Source organism: Lemur catta, chromosome 12, assembly GCF_020740605.2.
Source record: "Lemur catta isolate mLemCat1 chromosome 12, mLemCat1.pri, whole genome shotgun sequence".
In the NCBI taxonomy this organism is placed as follows: domain Eukaryota; kingdom Metazoa; phylum Chordata; class Mammalia; order Primates; family Lemuridae; genus Lemur; species Lemur catta.
In genome coordinates this window covers 69,693,503-69,718,431 of record NC_059139.1, presented here as the reverse complement: position 1 = coordinate 69,718,431, position 24,929 = coordinate 69,693,503, and the positions used below count along the sequence as shown (strand labels likewise).

General features: G+C 35.6%; 1 protein-coding gene across 12 annotated transcripts in view; it reads right to left on the bottom strand.

Moving 5' to 3' along the window:
- Positions 1–24,929, bottom strand: part of PAM (peptidylglycine alpha-amidating monooxygenase) — a 155,642-nt gene that overhangs the window by 37,823 nt on the left and 92,890 nt on the right. For 6 of the 12 annotated variants that reach the window (XM_045566199.1, XM_045566200.1, XM_045566202.1 and 3 more), the window contains exons 14-15: positions 16,115–16,438; positions 1,195–1,324 (exon numbers count right to left, since the gene is read on the bottom strand). In XM_045566199.1, coding sequence (XP_045422155.1) covers positions 1,195–1,324; positions 16,115–16,438 — 454 coding nt within the window. The remainder of the gene's footprint in view (positions 1–1,194; positions 1,325–16,114; positions 16,439–24,929) is intronic. The other 6 variants (XM_045566206.1, XM_045566207.1, XM_045566208.1 and 3 more) reach the window with 1 other exon arrangement.

Below are 24,929 nucleotides of genomic sequence, written 5' to 3'. Positions count from 1 at the left end.
TAAGTTTACTCAACATCTCTGAAAATGGAGGAAAAACGATTGAACTATACATGTAGACCCTCAGTTTTCCAAATGAAACCCTATGGTTGTACATGTGAAAGAAGGTCCATTAGACTTAACTGATAAGGGATTTTACAATTTACCTTTATATGTAAATTTGTAATAAAATAAACGAATAATGGATATTCATTATTCAAGAGAACTAAAATGACCTGCTATATTTTGGAGTAAAATACAATCATGTGAATGTGTTTACAATTCAAGTCAAGTGGTTAAGTGAGCCAACTCTAGAATTAGATGGAAAGCAACTGAAGCCTGGCTTTGCCACTTGCAAATTGTGAGACTTTGGGCACAACACTTTACTTCTCTTGGTTTCTTCATCTGTAAAATGTGAATGATGATGGTAATAACAGTGCCTGTTATTACTGAGGTAATTTATGTAAACATTTAGAATAGTGATAGGCCAACAGGAAACACTCGATAAATGTTAGACATTTTTACTAAAAAGCCCTCCAAGAAGGTAGTGGAAAATAGAATGAAAGATTGGAAAGGGAAACACAGAGGATAAAGTAGCAGTATTAGGCAGTCCTAATTTGAGTAATAAAATTGATCTATGTTAAAATGGAATGCCAAATTAATATTTCTACATATGTGGTAGCCAAACTGCTCCAAACTGCCAATGTGCAGAAGGTTGTTATTACTGCCATGGAGTGGTCCAATGAAAAGGGAGAGTCCAATGGCCTTAAACCATTTCTGTACCCAGGACATGAAAAGAACAAAGTGCTTTCTTATAGTCAACCAGTAACCTTTCTTAGTTAATCACTTATCACTTTCTTTGAAGTCTTGAAATTTTCTGCAATGCACTGACTGAACTACCTTTAATATTATTCCCCCTAGGAGGTGAAGGTAGCTTCAGGGATGAGGGGGCAGAATGGAAAGTAGGCGGAATCACAGATTGTTAACTGCATTCTTTCCGTAAACTAGTTGGTGAAACTACTTTGTTTTAAAATGTACAAGACTTCCTCTCTGGTACTTATTAAGTCATACCTTAAAAGGACAAATATGTATTGCTCATAAAAATCAAGTTTAAAAGAACCTTTACAGTTCTCTCATAATTATTCTTAGCTTAATGAAAAACAATGTACGGTATTTTTATTTTCATTTATTCTATTTGAAAGAAAAAATATTACTTACTTTCCATCCCAGACATGGTCACCTCTGTGGAAAATCACCAGGTTATTTTTAAGGTCCAGAGCCACCCCAGAAACCTGGCCTGGTAACAAGTACACTCCAGGCCAATCCAGTGCCTCTTCTACATGGAAATCTAAAAGATAAATCGATACATTCAGTGTAAAAATGAAAGCCAGCCTCTTGAAGATTTACAATAGTTACAAAAAGCTCATGCGGGTAACATCAGTGATGCAAATAAATAAAAAAGATAATCAAGCCATGCTCCATGGAAAATATACCACATGCACATGCCACATAGCTTCCTAAGCTGTGAAATAAAATAAGTCACTGTGAACTTGTACTGAATTTGTACTGGGACTACCTGTTTTTCTTTTGCTGTTGATAAGATGCTTGTAAAACCAGCTAACCTTTAAGACATTAAAGAGTAAACTTTAGATAGCCTTTTTTTTGGAGAAGATTCTTACTTTAATACAAAGCTTTCAAATGTAAATAAATAGCAAGAATGGGCAATAAGGCTGTCATTTTGTGCATTTCCCTCCCTTCCTTTCTTCCTAATCTATAGAACTATCTATCTCTTGAATAAATTCTGGATGTTCAATATACAATAGTCCCCATAATAAACCACTCATTAACTATCCCTTGTATAAGGAACTATATAAGATATGAATCTCATTTCTCCTAACTTCAGTGTTTCTATAAGAATGGGACACTCTTTAACTATTTATCTTTGTTTCCTAAAATGAGAGAAGGAAAAATGACAGAAACTCTGTGACTGAATGATTTCCAAATTATTCTCATTTCTGATCAGAATACATTTATCCTCAGAGAATAAGGGGGTTCATTTGTGTTAATCTCTTTTATAAATATGCTCATGAATAAACAGATATGATGTATGTATTTATATTAATTGTGGATATGGAGTTAAGATGATAAATGTGAAAGCTATTTTATCAGTGTCAGTATTTCTCTCCCTCTCAAATGCTTCCACAGAAATGCTGAGAAGCAGAAAAGCAGCAATTTGAGTCTCATTTCTTCTGCCCACCCTCTGGAGGATGTGACAACATTCAGTGAAATCCTCAAAGATAGGCATTAAAAACTGAGAAGAAAGGGAAGCTCATGGCTGAAAGGATGCTGGTGTGAGAATAAGCACTTTTAAAATAATTCTGTCAATTATACAATGGGAAAAAGTACCTTTTCCACTCAAAATATTTTTGCCCTTGCACATTTAATCTTTAATAAAACGTAACAAAACATAGCACAATCAATAAGATGCTTAGATCAGTTCTGTCTATCACCTTTGCTGAAGCATCTTCAACAAATATTCCCTAGGTGTATTTTCTATGTAAGGCACTGTGCTAGATGCTGGGAACACAAAGAAATAAGACATAGTTTTTGTCCTTGGTGAGTACACAGACATAAGGATACAATAAGGATACATAAGGATACAACTGGGTAGGGATATAATAGGATATGATGAGGGAAAAACAGGGATCAAATATTTATGACATAAAGTAGTATAGGAACACGGGAGAAAGCTCAAAATCCTTCCTGAGACTTGGGCTGGAATAGGGTGGGAAGAAGGTCTACTCAAAAGGTCTTCCAGAAGAACAAACATTTGTGTGTTCACTTAAGTGTAAGGAGGGGTTAATCAAGCATAGAAGTGGGCAGAGAATACTTCAGTCAAAAAGAACAAAAGTGATGATGTTATAATTGCAGAATGTGTTTCAAGATCTTTAAGTAATCTGGAAAGGATATTCGTGTATGCCAGGTGAGGATGGGGGGTATGGGGACTAGATTAGCAGACCCTGAGATGTGGTTTAGACTCAAACCATAATATGTATAGCACACAAAGGAGTCTGGATTTACAAATGAGAATGTTTGTAGCCATGGTGTCTTAACCTCTAGTATGATTAATTTTGAAGCATGTTGCAAATACTTTATTAGCAGCAATAAAACACAGAGTTGGAGAATAATTTAATTCTGAAATATATTAGAGTACATGAGAATGTCATTCTCATTCATGTGTACTGTAATATGCCTCTTTGAGTTAGAGAGAAGAGAGGCGGAGTTACAGCTGGCATGCCTGAATTTGCAAATAATCCTGGGCATAGCAGTGTATGTGAATGGAGCTCCTCAGATGAACAGCGTCCATTGTCTATCATGCTTGCTTGTCAAAAGAGGGGAAAAGATTGGAAATTGCTGCTACAGGCAATTGGGAGCCACTGAAGGTTTTTAAAAAATTTATTGATAAATGATAATTGCACATATTTATGGGGTTCATATGATATTTTGTTACATGTATACTCAAATTAGGGTATTTAGGATATTTATCACCTCAAACATTTATCATTTCTTTGTGTTGGAAGCATTTCATATCTTCTAGCTATTTTGAAATATACAGTACATTGTTAATTATATTCACCCCACTGTGCTATTGAACACTAGAACTTATTTCTTCTAACTGTATGTTTGTGCCCATTAACCAAACTCTCTTCATCCCCCTCTCCCACCCTTCCCCGCCTCTGGTAACCATCACCCTATTCTCTACCTCCATGAGATCAATTATGTTAGCTCCCAAGTGAGTGAGAACATGTGATATTTGTCTTTCTATGCCTGAGTTATTTCATTGAATACAATGACCTCCAGTTCCATCCATGTTGCTGCAAATGTCAGGATTTTATTCCTTTTTATGGCTAAATAGTATTCCATTGTGTATGTATACCACATTTTCTTTATCCATTCATTCGTTGGTGGATACTTAGGTTGATTCCATATCTTGGCTATTGTGAATAGTGTTGCAAAAAACAGGGGGATGCAGGTATCCTTTTGATGTACTGATTTCTTTTCCTTTAGTACTACTCAGTAGTGGGATTGCTGGACCATATTGTAGCTCTACTTTTAGTCATTTGAGAAAACTCCATACTGTTTTCCATAATGGCTGTACTAATTTACGTTCCCACCAACAGTGTACATGAGTTTCCTTTTCTCTGCAACCTCAGCAGTATTTGTTATTTTTTTTAACTTTCTAACTGGGGTGAGATGACATCTCACTGCAGTTTTGATTTGCATTTCCCTGGTGATTAGTGATGTTGAGCATTTTTTCACATACCTGTTGGCCATCTGTATGTCTTCTTTTGAGAAATGTCTATTAATGTCCTAGTCCACTTTTTTTTCCCTTTTTAAAATACAGGATCTCACTCTGCCATCCAGGCTAGAGTGCAGTGGTGTGATCATAGCTCACTGCAACCTCAAACTCCTGAGTTCAAGAAATCCTCCTGGCTCAGCCTCCTGAGTAGCTAGAACTACAGGCACACACCACCACACCCAGCTAATATTTTTATTTTTTGTAGAGACAGGGTCTTACTGTGCTGCTCAGGCCAGTCTCAAACTCCTGGCTTCAAGCAATCCTCCCTCCTCAGCCTCCCAAAGTGCTAGGATTAAACAGGCATTGAGTAGAATTCCTTGTATATTCTGGACATTAATCCTTTGCTAGATGAATGGTTTGCAAATATTTTCTCCCATTCTGCAGGTTGTCTCTTCACTCTCCTGATTGTTTCTTCTGTGCAGAAGCTTTTTTAGTTTAATATAGTCCCATTTGTCTACTTTTGTTTTTGTTGCCTGTGTTTTTAAAGTCCTGGTCATAAAATCTTTGCCTAGACCAATGTCCTGAAGTATTTTCCTTATGTTTTCTTTTAGTAGCTTTATAGTTTCAGGTATTACATTTATGCCTTTAATTCATTTTGAGTTGATTTTTGTATATGATCAGAGATAGGGGCCTACTTTTCATTCTTCTGCATATAGACATCCAGTTTTCCCAGCACCATTTATTGAAGAGGGTGTCCTTCTCCCAACATATAATCTTGGCACCTTTGTCTAAAATCAGTTGGCTGTAAATACGTAGATTTATTTCTGGATTCTCTATTCTGTTCCACTGGTCTATGTATCTGTTTTGATACTAATGCCATGCTGTTTTGGTTAGTATAGCTTTGTAGTATATTTTGAAATGAGGTAGTGTGACGCCTCCAGCTTTGTTCTTTGGATTTCATGATTGCTCTGGCTATTTGGGTTCTTTTGTGGTTCCATACACATTTTAGGATTTCTTTTCCATTTTTGTGAAGAATGTAATTGGTATTTTGAAAGGGATTGCACTGAACCTGTAGTTTGCTTTGGGTCTTATGGTCATTTTGACAATTATCATTCTTCTGGTCCATGAGCATGGGATGTCTTTCCATTTGATTATGTCCTCTTCAATTTCTTTCATAAGTGTCTTGCAGTTTTCTCTGTAGAGGATTTTCACCTCCTTGGTTAAACTTTTCCCTAGGTATTTTATTTGTTTATTTTTTGTGCCTATTGCAAATGGGATTGCTTTCTTGATTCCCTTTTCAGCTAGTTAATTGTTGGTGTATAGAAACGCTACCCATTTTTGTACATTGGTTTTGTATCCTACAACTTTACTGAATTTGTTTATCAGTTCTAAGATTTTTTTTTTGATGGAGTCTTTAGGTTTTTCTATATATCCAAACATGTCATCTGTTACAAGGGACAATTTAACTTCCTCTTTTCCAATTGGATGCCTTTAATTTCTTCTTGCCTGATTTCTCTGACAAGGATTTCCAGTTCTGTGTTTAACAACAGTGGTGAAAATAAGCATCCTTGTCTTGCATCAGTTCTTAGAGGAATGACTTTCAGCTTTTCCTCATTCAGTATGATGTTTCCTTTTTTTTTTTCCTTCTACTAATTTTGGTTTCTACTACTTTGGTTTGTTTTTGCTTTTCTGGTTCCTTGAAGTGCATTGTTAGGTTATTTAAAATCCTTCTATTTGTTTTTAAGTAAGGACAGACTTTAATTCCAAAGGACTATTGTAAGGGAAAGAAATGAACAATTGCAATAGGAGGGCTCTGAGACCACAAGGTCTACAAATATCTCAGAATCAAACAGAACAAGGTTTTTCTTTTATAGGGTAAGGAGGAGGTAAACAGGGGCAAGCAGGGTCTTTGAAGTAGGTGTTTACTGCTATAAACTTTCCTCTTAGCACTGCTTTTTCTGTACCCTATAGGTTTTCACACGTTGTGTTTCCATTTTCATTTATTTCAGGAAGTTTTTTGATTTCCTTCATAATTTCTTCACTGACCCAGCGGTTGTTCAGGAGTGTGTTTTTAATTTCTATGTATTTGTACAGTTTCCAAAGTTCCTCCTGTTATTGCTTTCTAGTTTTATTCCAATGTGTTCTGAGAAGATACTTGATATAATTTCAATTTTAAAAAACTTCTTGAGACTTGTTTTGTGGCCTAACAAATCATCTACCCTGGAGAATGTTCCATGTGCTGATAAGAATGTGTATTCTGAAACTGTTGGATAAAATGATCTGTAAATATCTGTTAAGTCCATTTGGTCTAAAGTATAGTTTAAATACAATGTTTCTTTGTTTATTTTCCAATTAGATGATATGTCCAATCTGAAAGTGGGATGTTGAAGTACCCAACTACTATTGTATTGGAGTCTATCTCTCCCTTTAGATCTAATAATATTTGCTTTTTATACCTGGATGCTCCAGTGTTGGGTGCCTATATGTATATACATGTATATATGCCTATACATATATATGTAGAATCATTTTATCCTCTTGCTAAATTGATCTCTTTATCATCATATATCGTCTCTTTTCACAGTTTTTTAATTACAGTCTGTTTTACCTGATGTAAGTATAGCCACTCCTGCTTGCTTTTGGTTTCTATTTGCCTGGAATATCTTTTTCTCTCCTTTCACTTTCAGTCTGTATGTGTGTTTTTACAAGTGAAATGAGTTTCTTGTAGGCAGCATATTGTTGGGTCATACATTTTTTATCTATTTAGCCAGTCTGTATCTTTTAAGTGGGATATTTTACCTATTCATATTCAAGGTTATTATTGATGTGAGGATTTATTCCTGTAATTTCATTAATTGTTTTTGGTTATTTTGTATATCCTTTGTTCTTTTCTTCCTTTCTTATTGCTTATCATCATAGCTTGCTGGTTTCTTACAGTGGTAACATTTGAGTCCTTTTTCTTTCTCATTTGTGTATCTGCTCTATCAGTGAGTTTTATACTTTCATGTGTTTTCATGATGGTAGATATCATCCTTTTGTTTCCATAGGCAGAAATGCCTTAGGCATTTCTTGTAGAGATAGTCTAATGGTGCTGAATTACCTCAATTTTTGCTTGCCTGGGAAAGACCTTATTTCTCTTTATTTTTGAAGGATAGCTTTGCTGGGTATAATATTCTTGTCTGCCAGTTTTTTTGTTGTTGTTTTGTTTTAGCACTTTGAATATATCATTTTATTGTTACCTGGCCTGTAAGGTTTATGCTGAGAAATCTGCTGTTATTCTTATGTGGGTTCCTTTATATGTAACTTACTGCCCTTTTCAGGTTGAATCTATTTAGGGATTATTGAGCTTCCTGTATCTGATTATCTCTATCTCTTGCAAGACTTGGTAACTTTTCAGCAATGATTTTGTTAAATTTTAAATGTTTCCTTGCTTTTTCATGTTTCTTGTGTCTTTATCTTGATCTCTGTGCATCTGGTGTAAAAGTTGCATCTTCCAATTTTATGGATTGGATTTCACAGGGAAAGACTTTTTCCTATAGATGTATCTATAGTGTTGGCTGTATAGGGTTCTTTGGCTTTGATTCTGGGTGTGTACAATAGGGTAGTCTCTGTATGATTTCTTCAGGTATAATCAGCATCGGTGGTGTCTGTGAGTTCCTCAGTGGCTTAGGCTTGTTAGTGGAGTCTGTGGTTAGGCTTTGCTGGGGACAAGGACACCAGATGGGCCAATCCTTAGGCCCAGTGCTGACGACAGCATGCCAAGCGTATTGGTCCTTGGGCCCCTGGGTTGCATATGTGGGCCCTTGTGGTAGCAGGTCTGGGCATGCTGATCCTTGGGCCTCCAGGCAGCTTGCTTGGGTGCTGGCAGTAGCAGTGTTGGGTTGGGTAGGTAGGTGGGTCCTCAGGCCTCTGTGTGGTGTGTGGCATTGGCAATGACAATAGTGGTGGTGGGCTAACCCTCAGGCACCCAGGTGGCACGCACAGACACCAGCGTTGGCATTAGTGGTCTGGGAGGGCTGGTTCCTAGGCTCCCTAGGTGGCCTGTGTGGGTCAGTGCTGACAGTGGTGGTGGTGGCATGGTTGGTGAACCCATTCTCAGACCTCCAGGAGGAGTGCGTGCACACTGGCGGTGGTGGGTGGGCAATCCCCAGGCCCCCAGATGTTGTGTGTAAGTACTGGCAGGCTGGGTTGATCCCTAGGCACCGATGACATGCACAGATGCTGTCAGGATTAGAGCCAAGTGGGGTATACCTGTCCTCAGGCCCTCCATGGTGCACAGCACAGGGTGTGGTGGACAGAGTGGGTTGATCCCCACGCTTCCGGACTGTATACTCAGACACTGGTGGTGGACAGGCCAGGTCTGTTGTCAGGCCCCCTGATGGTATGTGTGCACTAAAGGTTTTTAAGTATGGAGTGACATGATTAAAGCTGTGTTTCTGAAAGTGAACTCTGGACATAGGGTAAAAGTGTTATAATTGAAGATTTCTCTATAGATCAACAGATAGATAAATTCATCCTGCAAAGAAATGTTTTAAATTATTTTAAAGTTGCTTGAATCTCAGGTTTAACTTCATTCATTCTTGTCTTAGTTATAGCCTGCCCATTTAGTTCTCATCATTCTGTACTCACTCACCAGCGCCTGAAGCTTCTGGATGGGTTCCAAGGGAATTTCAAAGCTCAAGACACTATAGATATTTAATTGCTTTTATCAGATTCCCAGAGCCCAGAACCATTGCAACTAGACAGAATTCTTTGAGGGCAGGAATCATATCTTATTCACTGTTTTTTCACCAAGTCTCACACTGGGCCTGGACCACTGTATGGCCTAATAAATGCACTAAATTGAAGTTTATGCACTAGTTTCTACTTCTTGATGTTGTCAACTAGCATTTAACTTTCCTTATAATCTTATAATTCATTTGTAATACCTTTTTATTCCTAGCACAGTGCTGAAGATACTGTGAGAACACACAATAAAAATTCTAATTAGCTAATTACTCTCATTAAAGACAATAAACACAAATCATGGCTCCTGGAACTTTCTATACAGTGGTATACCAACAGGTACTAGGAGCTAAGTGCTCATAAAGGTGCAGAGATACTAATTCTGCTAGAAAATATGCAATGTCCAAGAAAGTACATTGTTCTGGACTCAAATATGAATTTCATAAAATAATGGAAATATTGTGTAAAGAATTTTAATTTAGCTACAAATGATCTCAACTATCACATGCCTGTAGATTGGTAAGTGCTTGAAAGTTTGCAAAAAGCATTGATACATAGGCTATTTTGAGCCTATTTTCAACAACTATAAAAAAATTGTCTGTTACTTACAAGAATCTATTTAGGTTGGAAATTCTCAGGAAGGAAAACAGTGTGAATATCTAGAATATATTTAATAAAAGATATACTTTTGGTGAATTTTCAAAACAGTTAAGATTATGTGTAAGAAATGGATGAGGTCTAATGCCATGAGCAACCTGGCTTTTTTAGTATTGAATGTTTAGAAAAATTATATTAAATTATTTTAAATTTCATTTAAAAATATCTTTACACACTTAGATTACTTAGGCAAAACCTTAAAATTTTTAGGATCTGGGTCTCTGTGTTAACCAGAAATTTTAAGATACTTAAAGGAAAACTGAGTTCATGTTTTCTTCTGTGACTATTAGCTCAGTTAATTAATGTTTTTGCTTCTAGTATCACTATCTTTTTCATTATTAGGTAGTTAAAGGCTATTCTCTTTAAGATGAAATGATCAAGAATCAAGGAAGTTATTTAGGATAAGTGTTGTTTGTAGATGGAATTAATACTAATTGTTCCTCTAATCCCTGGGCATCATGACATGATAATCATAGAATGCTAGAACTGTTTGGAATTATTCCAGATCATTTTCTCATTTGACAGGAAAGGAACTTTGGTGCTGAGCTAGACTTTAGGCCTCAATTTCAAGGACAATTACTCAATTAACGACAATTTCAAATCCTTATTTTAAAAAATTATATAATAAAATATATTTGAGTTCTATATATTTTTGATCACTGAGAAGTTAAAAATTCTAGTTCATATTCCGCTTAGTCTTTATTCAAGAAATGATTCACTATATGACTAGTTAGTGCTATAGACTTATATTAATAGTCTTAACTTGCCAAATTAAATACGAATTTATAACACATGACCTTGGGCAAGATATTCTCAACTACAAATGTCAGGTGCTCTCAATTCAGATGGCAAATGATACAATTATTTCAAAATTGATTACTTATTCTTTTAAAATCTGGATTTTGGAACATATTAGAAGAAATAATACTTTTAGAAAAAATAAAGAAGTATACATCAGCTGTTGATCCTAGTAGCCTTGATACAAATTCATTGTGATTTCTAAAATATAATAAGGTGAAAAAAAAACCTTGAGATTTTAAAATGGTATTTTGTCCAAGTGACATATAATACTTTTAATGATAAATAAATTATATTATTTTATAAAGAATCCTTGCTTCATTATAATATAGGTTAATGTACAGTCATATATTCTATATTTAGAAAAAGAAGTTACTATTTTTAGAATAAAATTAAACGTTATCATTAAAATTGCATCAATTAATCACTGAAAGCATTAATTACACCTTTCCATAAAAAGATTAATGTTAGTGATCAATGCTGCCTTCACATGAAATTATTAATAAGCACTAAAAAGGACATTCATTTATCTGTGTTATATAAGGACTTACAGAGCTAGATAAAGTTGAGAAAAAATACAATTTCAAACCCAGAACTATGATTTAACTTTAGGGTAACAAGGCTCTTCACATTTAATCTTAAGGAAACAGACCCTGATAGAATCACTAGAAGACTTCCACAAAAACAACATGTGGTTGCTTTTTCTGCACTTGCAAATTTTCATCTAGTGAGAAAAAGATTTCTTATTTTGGTCAGGGATTGTTACTCATCAGAAGTACTCAGCAATAACTATAATTAACTTAAACTACAGGAGAAATATTTATATAAAAGTCAGGAAGAAAACAAGAATTAATTATAACATTTCATTTAATGGGAATGAAATGAGAAAGAGAGTTAAAATATAACTAGGAGCTTAAAAGCATTAGTAGAATTCTTTTCTTTTAAAAGTTTCTTTAATTGAAAATGGGATTTTCACCTTGGTCAAACTGTTTGGATACTGACTGAGAAAGCATGACTAATACACCTATAACACCTACAGTTATTATAATTGTAGACTGAGATAACTGGAGGACTTGAAAAAATTAATCTTCCTATCTATACGTATACCTGGATATTTTATTTTTTTGCAGAATAACGAAGTGATTAAAACCCAAGACTCAGGAGCAAGTCTGTCTCGCTTTCATCTTGGTTCCTTGAGCTGTGGCACTTTGAGTGGCCCTTAACCATTCTATGCCTCAGTTTCTTCCTCTCTTATGAAAGAATGCATCTAAAACACTACCTGGCTCAAAGTATGTGCTATGTATGTGTTTGTTTTTATTATTCTCCTCCCTTCCAGAGATGAAATTCAGAAGGTAAGCATATGACTGAAATATAAGAATGGACTCTGAAATTAAGTAAAATTTCCATAAAAATGAAGAAAAAACTAAATATATCATAAGAATGGAGACTCTCTGAGTCCTTTTATCTGACTAGAAGTGTCAACGCAGATGTATTTTCTGACATCCAGAGGTTGGCGATATATGTTGAATCGGGCTTCCATATGCCAGTATATGGTAGTCCAATCAAATCTGCCAACCAGAATAGCCACCTATAGTTTTTTATTTATTGTTCATGAGTCTAGTTTCTAAAAGGCAACCAGAATAAAAACACCTAAGATTTCATTTCTACTCTATGAATGCTGTATCAATATAGATACTAAACTACTAATGACAGACATTAAATTTTGTTAAGTGTAAAATGGAGTGTATTTGCTCCTTAGTTTACCAAGTTGAATATCTTCACACTGTACATCACATGTCACATGCAAACATCAAGGTAGATCAATGTAAGTGATCAGAAGTTTGAAGAGCCACAAACTCTCCTTATGCTAGAACACTACCAAGTCACATTCTCAATTTATCAGCTTACAGTGCCAAATTTTGCAGCTTTCCTACACACTGCAAGAAAATTCTTTCCCTCATAAGTGCTGCTTAAGACAGTAATTAATATTTATACTCTGGTATTTAATTTTTTGAAATCTCAATCCAACATGACAGTAATGGTAGCAATAATAATTATTGTTGCTAATGTATCATAACATTTATTAAATGCTTTCTGTGTGCCAGAGACTGTTCAAAGCTCTTTTCATGTATAAGCTCATTTGATCCTCACTTCAACTCTTTGAGGACTGTACTGTTACTATATAACCCTCATTTTTTAGATAAGAAAACTAAAGCCCAGAGAATTAAAAATTTAAAAAAAATTGTCTAGAGACCACATAGAAAATGGTATAGCTGGAATTCAAAGCCAGGCAGTCAGGCCCCAAGGTCTGGGGTCTTCTACATTATACTACCTTCATGAAGTGGTTTCCAAATTTTATTTTGGCTAAATGCAGAACTGTTCTGGGGGAAGCTGTAGTGTGTGTGTGTGTGTGTGTGTGTGTGTGTGTGTGTGTGTGTGTGGGTGTGTGGGTGGGTGTGTGTCTGTAACTACCACTTCCCTTTTGAGGCATCCCCTTTCAAACACTTTGAAAACCTCTGGTCCAGTCTAGCTGAACATGTCCAGGAAGTTTCTCTATTGCTAATGCTGTTTTCATAACTGTTGGGAGAAGAGTTTTCAGAATAAACCCTGAATCTCACCAAAAGTCATGAAGACAAAACCTAAAAAATGATGCTGCTTGCAGATATTTGTGCTTTTAGAGACACAATGAAGACAAAGTACATAATCATCTTATGCTGAGGACTGTAAGGACTTTCTCGGCCATGTACAGCTGGAAGATGTCATTCTATTGTGCTCTTCATGCAGCTTGGTGCCCACTGGTATCCAACCAATAATGAGCTGGAGAACCCAACTTTAAAGGCAGATGCCAGAGTGTGGAACCAAGTGAATCTTGACCAAACTAAAGGTCCACAAAATGGTATTGTTTTTGAACCCTCGGGTATTCCTGGGCCTACCCTAAAGAGTTACATCCAGATTTTAGAGCTGATCCATTCATTTCACCTTTGAACCCTCAAGTCAGCTGGCTGGGATCCATCACCATATTGCAGTGCCGACATATGGACTGATCCATGAAATCTAAAGTACTGCCACTGGAAACACCATTGTATTGGGTTATGCTGGTGCCAAGAATTGGGGACCTCAGAACAGGGTCCTGAGCTGACGCCTCCAACCTTAAGCAGTGAGGACCCAGAGCTCCAGGGAAGTATATCTGAACTGAGTAAGCCCATCAGCCTCTCTTTGAGCACAACTGTACTGAAATGTAAGGAACTAGAAGGTGTACACTGGAAATCATAAACTCCAAGTTTTAAATTCAGACCCTGTGATCTCACTCAAATAGGTTAATGTCTCTCAGCTTTGGTATCTTCATTTAAAAATTATTAATAGCTCTCAAAGATATCTCAAATGAGTATAAGCTACAATATTAAGCAATACAATAGCCTTACATTTTTCTTTTAGTAGTAATCTTATATAAAAAGTTACTTTCTTCTATGTAGCTAATACAATTCCCTGTAGCAAATTAGGTACTTAGGGAGAAAGGTAATTCCTTCAGACCATTAGGGCCCATTGTCAGCTTTGCCTGGAGTAAAGAAAGGATATGAGAGAAACAATGGAAGATTATCCATCAGATTTATTCCCCTTGACAATTACCTGAGGAATATACATGAATTGGTCTACTAATATATTTTATTAGGGCATTATATGCTAATAATTTCCTACTTTATGTTTTGCAAAATGGAAGATTCCTAAGGCTAGGTCTTCCTATGGCTTACCCAAAGGGATGAAACAGTACCTATTTAAGTTAGATATTACATTGTGTTACAGTAAACAGTGAAAGAGAATTAAGTAAAAGCCTTTTAGAAACAGCTCACCTAAATAAATGCTATTTTTCTCTTAATTTTTAAAAAGTTTGGAATTATAGTAGTGAAATAACATTAAAATAAGTCATTTTAGAAAGAAAATACATGTAAAGTTCCTTTCTATAATTAGGATTTGTGCTATATGTTTCTATGACTCATTGTTTTATTCACTTCAGGGACATTCACTCACATATATATAAGATGAAAGGAAATTTTCCTGAACCAGATCCTGGAGAAACATTTGTTCTCCTGAGCACTGCCATTTGTCCACCCTGGAAGGTATGAGGATATTTGGCAAATAAATGTATTCAGGTATTTTAAGGATGCCTTTCATAGAGAAACTAAGTAGGTTTCAGAAATACAATGCCTTAAGTCAAACTCTGACTCTTACAGTGACATTAAGGATGCCTATAAATAAATCTAAGAGTAACAAAGACAAGTCATGGAATAAAGCATGCTGCAACTCCTGCATGTCACACATGAACAGAATTTTATTTTCACCCGAGGCCCTTCAACCTTTTATATTTCCATGTTGTTTGGGTTACAATTCACTGTTCTTAATATGGAGGTCAGACAGGCACTCCTGTGCGTTTACGAAATGGACAGGGGCATGATAAACTGCAGATTTCTGGGTATCATACTCAGAGATGCCAATTTAGTTGTTTTTTTTTTGTAGCATTCAAGGGTTAAGATTTTTCTAGACCCTAGATGACTCTAGGTGATTCTGAGGCGAGAAGGTTCCAAGACCACCTCTTGAGAAACTCAGTTTTATTAGATAAATGCAGAATGAGTGGGAGGCCAGGACTGAACTGGTTTAAATATAAAGAGTTAAAAAATCTAGGTTCCAGTTAACATCTCAGAGAGACCATTAGGCCAGTCCCAATGGATAAAGCTTGAAACTTCCATGTGAGCAAAAGGCGCCGCATGCTAATTTTTTTCAATTATAAATAAAAATCAGCTGGGTGTTGAATAATTTATAGCTTCCTGCAAAGCTGAATTTGAAAACATCAAGCTGACAGCCTGTACCATTCCAGCCCACACATGGACAGCTGCCATGCACGCATATCCGTTACTTTTTTGGAGATTATCTCCACATGCTGTATTATCTGGCTTTCCACATCAGCAAGTAACACGAAACACAATCAATATCACAGAGGCCACAACACAAAGACAAAGATGAGGCATCCACAGCTTGCTGGTACAGAAACCTGAAGGGAATAAGGTATTGTCTTCTAATTATGGAAGCCAATTCTGGCTAGAAATAAAGATAAATCTGACAGTTATTGACTTACTGGCGGTCCCTTCAGAAATACTCAACTTTCCAATTAAGATAGTAATCAATAATGGAACTTAAGAAATCAAAGTCAGAAAAATGGTTATACTTTACAAGTTAATTGGATGAGCATGTTGAAAAATATAAGAGCTCTTTGAATGGAACTGAATTACCTTAAAAGAAAACAGTGTATAAACATTTCATACACTGGGTCTTTTCATGCCAGGTTTTGAATTTTCAATTCCTTTCCATTGAATAAAATGGAAAATGTTGATTTGGAAATAATTTGTTATACTGAATTTCAAATGCTACTCTTCCCCAAATGATCCAAACAGACACAGAATTTATGTAGTATTGGACCAAAATAAAAAGAAACTCCTCAAACAAAGGTGATATCAGATAACCCAAATCTGAGCAATGTTTTTTCTAATGGTAAGTCCCTTTCATTAATGAGTTTTTTTCACCTGTTAACACTTATTCCCTTCAGATTTTGCTAATGCAGACTATAGCATTTCACACTTTATTCCTTAAAAGAAACCCTAAACGCACCTCCTGTGTGTTCTGGTTCCCAGATGCCTTCACCAGGTAGGGGCTGCTGTAATGAGAAAACTCTGCTCTCTGCTGGCCTCAAAGTAGACTCTAGTCTGTGGAATTTGTGAATTCTGTCTCTGACAAGAATACCATTGCCCCTCTCCTCACGTTCTGCACCCTCTTTGGCGTCAGACCGACCAAGATCCTTTTTTTGGACTACGTTTGCAATCTCAGCTACCAGGTCTGACTCTGATTCTGCCTTTTCTGTAGGATTGTATTTGTGCACATGAACAACATCTTCCCTTTCTCCTAGCAGCTTGGAAAGTAGAGAATAGAAATCACCTGTGGAAAAAAGAGAAGAGATAAGGAGGTGGAGGGTTCATAAGATTGCAAAATTTATAAAATTGGGTGCTTTACAAATACTATTTCCTGGTTTTTCATAGTAAATGAGAGAGAAGGTTGCCCTCAGATTTTCAAGCATAGGAGAAAAAAAAATGAATTCTCAGAACAGTGAAAGGGTAGTATACCTTCATATTTCATTTTATATACCACCTACTTCTTTCTGTGATTTCAGGAGCCCACAACACGATATAACTTCCATTGACATATTAGTAGAAAAAAATAATGCTTATGTAATTGCATGGCACATTTCAATAAATGATTTTCACAGTATAGTGGAACTGATATAGAAGTTAAGACCTCATCACATTTCTAAAATTAAAAAAAATCATCAACAGCTACATTAGATAGCAGATATCTTCACAAGCAAACTCTTTGCAGTTGTCTTTAAAAACCTATTAAAGTATAAGCCACAAGAAATCAAGTATATATTTTTTTGAGCAGGTCCTATAAAACACAACAAATCTAACAAATATATATCCATGGGGCAATTGAAAAACCAAAGTTTTATTATTACTTTGTTAGCAGTACTACTGTAAATAACTCCAGCTGTTCCTTTTAAACAAATGAACACATTCCAGAAAAATAATTTTATGAACAAACAATACTTTTAAATCAGTTTCAAACACAGGAGAAGATTTTAACAAACTAATATCATCAGAATGATTCCTAATTAGAATGTATTCTATGCCGTCCTATATTAAGGAGCAAACTTGGATATGGTAATCTAATTCTATGAAAGCAACTTATTTACAAAAAATTATCACTTGTATAAAATGTGACTATAGAAAGTTCATGAATCATTTTAATCCTCATCATTTATATCTATGGCTTCAAATACATTCATATTAACTGCATAAGTGGAAAATACACACACAGACACACACACACTGTAAATGGAAACACAAACCTACTTTGCCAAGCCAAACTTAAAGACAACTCCCAGTTTTTCCTTTCCCTTACTCTATTCTATGTGCTGCTAATGAAGAAATTACTTAATGAGTATGGAGTCCCACTGCTTAAGTTTTACTTACATTTACAGCACCATTAGATAACATTTTTAAAAACCTTTTCTCATGACCATTAGGAGATGAAATGGTAACTGGTTTAGCCATGACACATTCCACTGAAGAATATATTATTAAGAAATTGGTGCAAGAGGATATGAAGTCTTTCCAAAATGATGCTAAGAGATCCTGTCATGTTTACAAATAGTCTTGTTTCAATAATTCAAAGTAGATTTTCAATTCCTGCCCATGAAATCAGCTTATCCCAGATGAAATCTTCAGTCAGCAAATAATTATCATGTGATGAGGCCAATCTCAGTAAAATGAACAAAACAAATGATAACTCAACCAAATCTGTTATGCCACAGTGGTGTTCTGCCTTACAGAAGAAAAATTAATACAGTACATTACTGCTAAATTCCCCTGCCCCATAACACTAAATATAGTTTAATATGCTTGCACGATGAAATATTTTATCTAGAAAATAAAATACAAAAGTATTTCAGGGAGAGAAAAAACCATAATTTAAAAATTTGAATTTATATGTTTAGGTTAATCTTGACGGAAGAACACAGGATCAGAACTATGCATAGTCATTCGGGTTTGTAAATAAAAATCTAAAAGCTGTGGAACACTTCAGTTCCTTTGAAACTGTCATTTAAAATGACTATTGGGTTAGGAAAGCAAAATTGTTAAAACAGTGTAATAGGCTTGGCTGCACACGGGTTGCGTAGAGGCTGTGAGAACATAGCTTCAGAGCAGAATCTCTGCAAATATCTCGTTACATGTGAGAGAGACCACTAGATGGCTATCTCTTACATTCTTATGCACAAACCAGAAGAAGTTTTTTCTTCTTCTGGTGTACTGGATATAAGGAATCCTGAAATGCTAACCATTTTTCTTAGTCACATTAAAATCTTCATTTAGGAAATCTATCTAATGAGTATAACGGATGGACAAGAACATAGAGGAAGTTGGGTGGTCCCGACCACCACCTCATCTCTCAACATTCCCTCTTTCTTTTCATTTGATGTTCCAGCTGTACTGGACTTTCACCTCCTTGAATGTCAACTCTAAGAAGATGTTGTTTCTTCGCCTGGACCACTCCTTGCCCACTGATTAACTAGTTCCTCAATTCAGATCTTAGGTGTCACTTATATCCAAAAAGCCTTCTCAACAATTCAGATTCGGGGTGCTCTGCTGCGTGCACCTGCAGCATTCTGGTCTTTCCCTGTATTGCAATTGCCCAATTTCTGGTCTGTCTTTCACACTTGTGTTCCAGTCCAACCCTAATTAGTGGCTATTCTGTGCCTTTAAGTAAGTTACTTAACCTAATAAAGGTAATGAAAACAACCTTTAAAAATTGTTTTGTGGATTTAACACATTGACTGCCACACAAAAATCCCAGAAACTTTTCCTTGGGGCCACAGTGTTTTATTATGAAAATAGAATAAAAACTTTGAGTGTAATTTAAAGAGAAACATAAACAGAAAAACGAAATTTATTGACTTCTATTTAATACATGTTTTTAGAATTAAGTTGTCAGTATGAATTGTAATAATAAGGAAATCAACAAGTTAAGATTTTACACATGCTTCATGCTACCCCAGGGTTAAAACTAGAGTGAGCTCATGTACTCACCATCAAAGTGGTTTCACTGATCATCACCTAAGAGCACATATAGGAATAACATTAATCAGGTGTCAGCAGATGTGGGGGTGGGGAGGGGATGGGTGTATACATACATAATGAGTGCGATGCGCACCATCTGGGGGATGGACACGCTTGAAGCTCTGACTGGGGGGGGGGCAAGGGCAATATACATAACCTAAACTTTTGTACCCCCATAATATGCTGAAATAAAAAAAAAAAACTAGAGTGAGCTAAATACAAGTCTCATGGCAGTTAATGTGTTAAAGAAGATAGTTAATGTAAAATACCCAGTTCAGTGCGTATCATAATGTAGGTATCACTAAATTGTAGCTATTATAATTACTAACTGAAAAAACAAACCTAGCTGCAACATGCATCAGCTTTAACCTGCAGTTTATCTAATATTTTAAAAATCAGTTATCTATTTTCATAATAGAAACAAAGCCCCCTTTATGTTTACAGCCCTCCATTTTCTCAACAATTCACTGTGCTACTATAGTTAATTGGTTCCTGGCTTTGCCAAAGGAGGCTGTATCTGCACTTTCTCCATCTTTTTAAAGTGTAATTTTGGAGAAAGAACTCTCCCTACTCCAGAGTCCGGATGCCAGGCCTCCAGCACCCCCACAGCCTTCCCTCTTTGCTCTCTTTTCTTTCTAATACAACTTCTTTGCCTCACACTTGACTCACAAGCTACACACACACTCACTTAGGGCTTATCTTGAGTGCTCATGGACAGGGGAGAGACTTTGCTCTGACACAACACATCTTTCAAGCTTTTCTGTCCTCCCTCTGCCTTTACAATTCCAACAATATCCAAAAGAACTTTCTGTAATAATGGAAGTAATCTATATCTGCGCTATCCAGCGTTATAGTCACTAGACACATGGGGCTATTGAGTACTTGTAATGTGGCTAGGGCACCCAAGGAAATTAATTTTTAATTCTGTTTACTTTTACAAGTAATTGAATATAACTTATATTCAAATTTAAATAGCCACATGTGGCTAGTGTCTACCACAGTGGACAGTGCAGGGCTACGTGCTGACTCATCCTTCCTCACATCCATCTTCCCTCTTAAACTGAAGGCATGTGCTTCCACCTCCTACTTCACTGCTCTATCACTTCTGCGCGAGTTCATCAAGAGACCCTAATTGCCAAAGCCAAGAGATTCCCCATCTTGACCTACTGGTGGCATGTAGCCCTGTGGAAAGTTTCTTTCAGAAACTCTTTCCTTATAATGTTCTTTACAGGTCTTCACCACCTATCATTTTTGCTTCCTCTTTTTCTTCTGCCCATCATATGATAAAGGTTGGTGTTTCCTGAAGTCTATCCCTGGCAGACTTTTTTCCCTGCCTACGGCTTCTTCATACTAGGTGATCTCAATCACTCACAAGGCTTAACCTGCTGCCTCCAGGCAAATGACTGCCAAATCTGGAGCTCTCCGAGCACGGAACCATTAATATACCACGGCCTTCTGGAAATTTCCACTTGGATGTCTGTCTCAGGCATTTTTAACTTAATATGTGTAAAACTGAGCTCTTATTTCCTCCCCATATTTTATCTTTTTAATAGTATCTCTCTCAGTGATGACATCGTGTTTTTGAGCCAATCAACCCAGAAAACTGGGTTCATCTCTCTCTCACCAGTGAATCACAAAGTCCAACCTGTGCTGACTCATCAACATCAACTTTTCCCTCCCTATCACCAATGCACACTTGGGATTCTTACCATTCTTTGACTGTCATAGGGAAAGATTTTTCTCTTCTTCAGAAGAGACCCACCCCCCCTGCCCCAATTCCTACTTTGGATGTAAAAATCTGTCTAGAATGGTATGAGGGCTGCTCTACCCCTATGGAATTGAGTTGTGACCCCATCCACCCTGGACACTCCTGGGTTATAACCCACAGTTACTTTTTCCTCAGCCCTGTCAACTTATGTTATTTCTGGGTGGTATTCTCTAATTCTATTCTGGGACCCACTGCTAAGATGACCATATAATTTATTTCCCAAACTGGGACAACTTTTGAGAAGGAAAAAAGTGTTATTAATATTTATACTAGGCATAACTGGGACAGTCCTGGAAAAACTGAAATGTTTCCTACCTTAGCTATTGTTGACAGTGATAACATATAAAGAAGTATGTTATAAACTAGGGATAATAATAACAATAACAGTAATAGCTAAAATTTATTGAGAGTTTAGCATGACCAACTCACTTTGCTGAGTGCCTTATGCAATTTAACTCATTTAATCTCTACAAAATAGTTATTATCATTGTTCTTATTTTACATGAAAAAGCTAAAGGCATAGTACCAACCTACACAGGTGTAGGAAATTGAACTGGGATTCTAAGGAGACAGCCTGACTGACAGCTTCTAAACTGCTCACTATACTGGATCCAGGTTCCTCTCTCTTTTCTCTACTGGCCATTACACTTTTTCCTGTGAATTCATCTCAGACCTGTCAATCTAACTACACTTTTTTATTTTTATTTTTAAATTAACTTTCTTCTGAGCTGAGGTGCTGGGTTTACTCTTTAACTGACCAAGTTTCTCTTTGTCTTATCCTGGCCTGTCTTCTCCGTATTATAAAACAAGAAGTGTATACGTTAGTCAATACATACATATCATAGTCAAATGCATAAAATTGGCTTAAAGAATAATGGCTAATTTTCTTTGGGTTGAAAAAGTAGAAGAGTGTTTTGTTCTCTTCAGTAGTTTTCACTTACCATTGGCAATATACCTTACATGTATGATCAAATTCTTTAAGATGTTCTAAAACTGGTTTTATACATTTAAATTATCTCTTGGAAGGAAAAAATTACAAGATATAAAAGTGGTTTTCTATAAAAAAAACCCTCTCATTTCTTATTCATTATCATATTCCTAGAGATTAGTACTGTTCCTATCATAGCAGATAATAAATGATTCTGGAATGAATAGTAATTTGTTAAAAATGTCACCCCTTCATTCTGCATCAATAGAGATAAAAATAGTTCCTTGAGTTTAGGCTGCACTGAGTTCCTATTGCTTTCTTTTCTTACCTCAAACTTTGATTTTTATCTTATAAAACATTGAAATGTCTTAAGTCTTTTAAATAATTCTACTGAGTGAGTTTGATATTTGGAAAATACAGCTGTAGAAGTGGCTAATGTGTTGAGAAAAGGAATGCAGCACAGGACATGAGAATCTAAAACACGACCAATTAAACTTCAAGTTTGTATGTTGTGGGCTTGCATTAAGTACTTGACAGCTCAATGGATATTTTTCTATTTAGCAGGGACCACTCACGACTCCCTTCTTCCCTGGTTTACTTTCAGAAATATGGTGAGGGTAAACTAAAATATTAATAGATGGAAATGTACACTGAACAATTGTCCTATAAGGATTTTTTTTTAAAAAAGAAAATGCCTTAAGACTATTGGATGAAAAAAATTAAGTATTTCTAACTTTTGCACAGTGTAAAATCTTAACTGTGGCAGGTGTTTTTGTTTTTAAAAATGATCAAGAACCTCTTTGTATCTTTTCAGAACATAAACTCCCATTTCCCACACAAAATCATTAGTACTTCATTCCCTAATACAAATAGCTCTTGTTACTGTTTATGGCTCTGTGATTTCTATGGTACCCAGAAAGTAAACAGGATGTTCATCAGTAGTTTAACTACTGAAAAAATATGCCAAGTACCCAAGCTAACAAGATTAGAACGATGTGACACAACTGATTAATGAGAGGGATATGAGGAACAGAAAAATAAAAGCATCCCTTTTTAGATTTTAATATTTTGTTTTATGATTCAGTCATAACTGAATTTCCCTTCTGGTTAAAGTCGATTTGCTTTATTGATTGTTTACTTATTATTAACCCACAACGTTTATTCTCTAGCCTTAGAGAAATAAAACACACAATCATGATGACCAACTCAAGGATCACACATGAAATGACTTCATTATTTCTTGTTGTTCTTATAGGACTCATCTGATTAAAAGGCAATCAGAAATGGGCTTTTTTTTTTCCTTTTTAAGAAAATGAGATAAAAATAAAAAAGAATAAGACAGAAAATTATGGCTTTTGCAACTGCCATGCACACAGATCTATATTGGAAAGCTCAACCCTGTGATAAACGATCATTCACATCTACCTATTCTGTTATTAGGAAACCAACTGAAAACAGGATTCATTCAGCTTCCTAGAGCCTTGGGGGTATTTAGAATTGTGTTTGATAGATGAGTTCAATAAATAGACTTATGAGCTGCTCATAAATCATAACAAACTGACAAATTTTTAGTGAATGGGAATATAAGCAAAAATTGTATCTTCTTTAAAACAGCAAAGTGCCATTGAGAGTGCTTAGAATTAGCTAAGAAGATGCTACTATAATCACTTGTACTTTATTAAAAGATCAAGGGAATGTCCTATTTTCAACAAGGCAAAGAAATATAAATTTTAGCTACTAAGTCCAGACTTTGTTTCATTCCTCCCATAAATTGTTTACCAACTGTTACTTTAGCCAGATTTTACTGTAGACTACTGTGTTTGTAACTTGCAACCTTGTTCTCTTGATTCTGCTTATTGGATAAAACATGCCAATGGTAATTCATTTTTGTTAGCATAAAACCACTGTGAAATTATTCTGTTTCACAGAAGGTGTCTGAAGACCTGAACTATATTGGGTCATGGAGTGTTTTCCCTCTATAAATTGTATTTTTGTCATATTCTTCCTGCCTTGGGAATATAGTAGCTCATGCTGACCTTTGAGTAAAAGATTGATTATATGAGGGCACAAAGACTACAATGAGAAGAGTTTGGAGCAAACTGAATAAAACATGTTAAAGGCCCTTTCTGCAGCGAAAGAAATGTCCAGAGCATAATATACAATAACATAATGTACAATAAGGACATACTAGTATTGTAGATTTTGACTTTCAATTCTGCCTTGAGTTTTTTAAGACATCCAATCTTCCCGATACAACTGGCATAAATTTCAACACTACATCTATACTTTAAATTTTAAAGAAGAGAAACACTCAAATTCAGAACTCCTAAATGTAGTTGTGTACATTCTTGCTTACAGCTGGAAAGCCTTTTAGCATTGGCTTATAGTCTTTGTGTGAACAATGCTTATAGAAAGCTCAGGTTGTGCCTTTGGTACAGTGAACATATATAAGAAATCATAATGGGTGAGAAATGAAGAAAACTTACAAAACGTGTTAGTTTCCTAAATGTGTCAATCATAATACATAAGTGAGGAATATCTAGCGGTGTGTGTGAGTGTGTCTGTTCTGGAAGACCTCAATGCAACCCTTCTCATTCCATATAGTCTCCTGTGATTCATTTCCTCCACCCAGAATAACTGTCTAACTGTGTTTATTGTTTAGTTTATTCTACTTATTACATATATAGGTAATTCTCCTTTACAATGTTTTTTAGAAGATGGTGACATTTTAGTTTGTTTTGAATATCCATTAGTGGTTTTTTGCATGGAAGCAGAAATAATCAACTCATTCACAGCTTAGCTCACTTATATGCAAACACGTTATTTTCAAATTGGTATAGGCATGAATATACATATATTATGCAGCCATTAAAAATCATTCTTGCCAATAATTTTTACCATTGGAGGAAATATTCAAGGTATAATATTTTCAAAAAAGGCTACAAAACTGTATAGATTATGATCTAAATAGTGTTAAAATAATGTGCATATGTATGTGTATATGTACAAAGTACATGTGTAATATATATTTCACACACAAAAATACATATACACTCATAT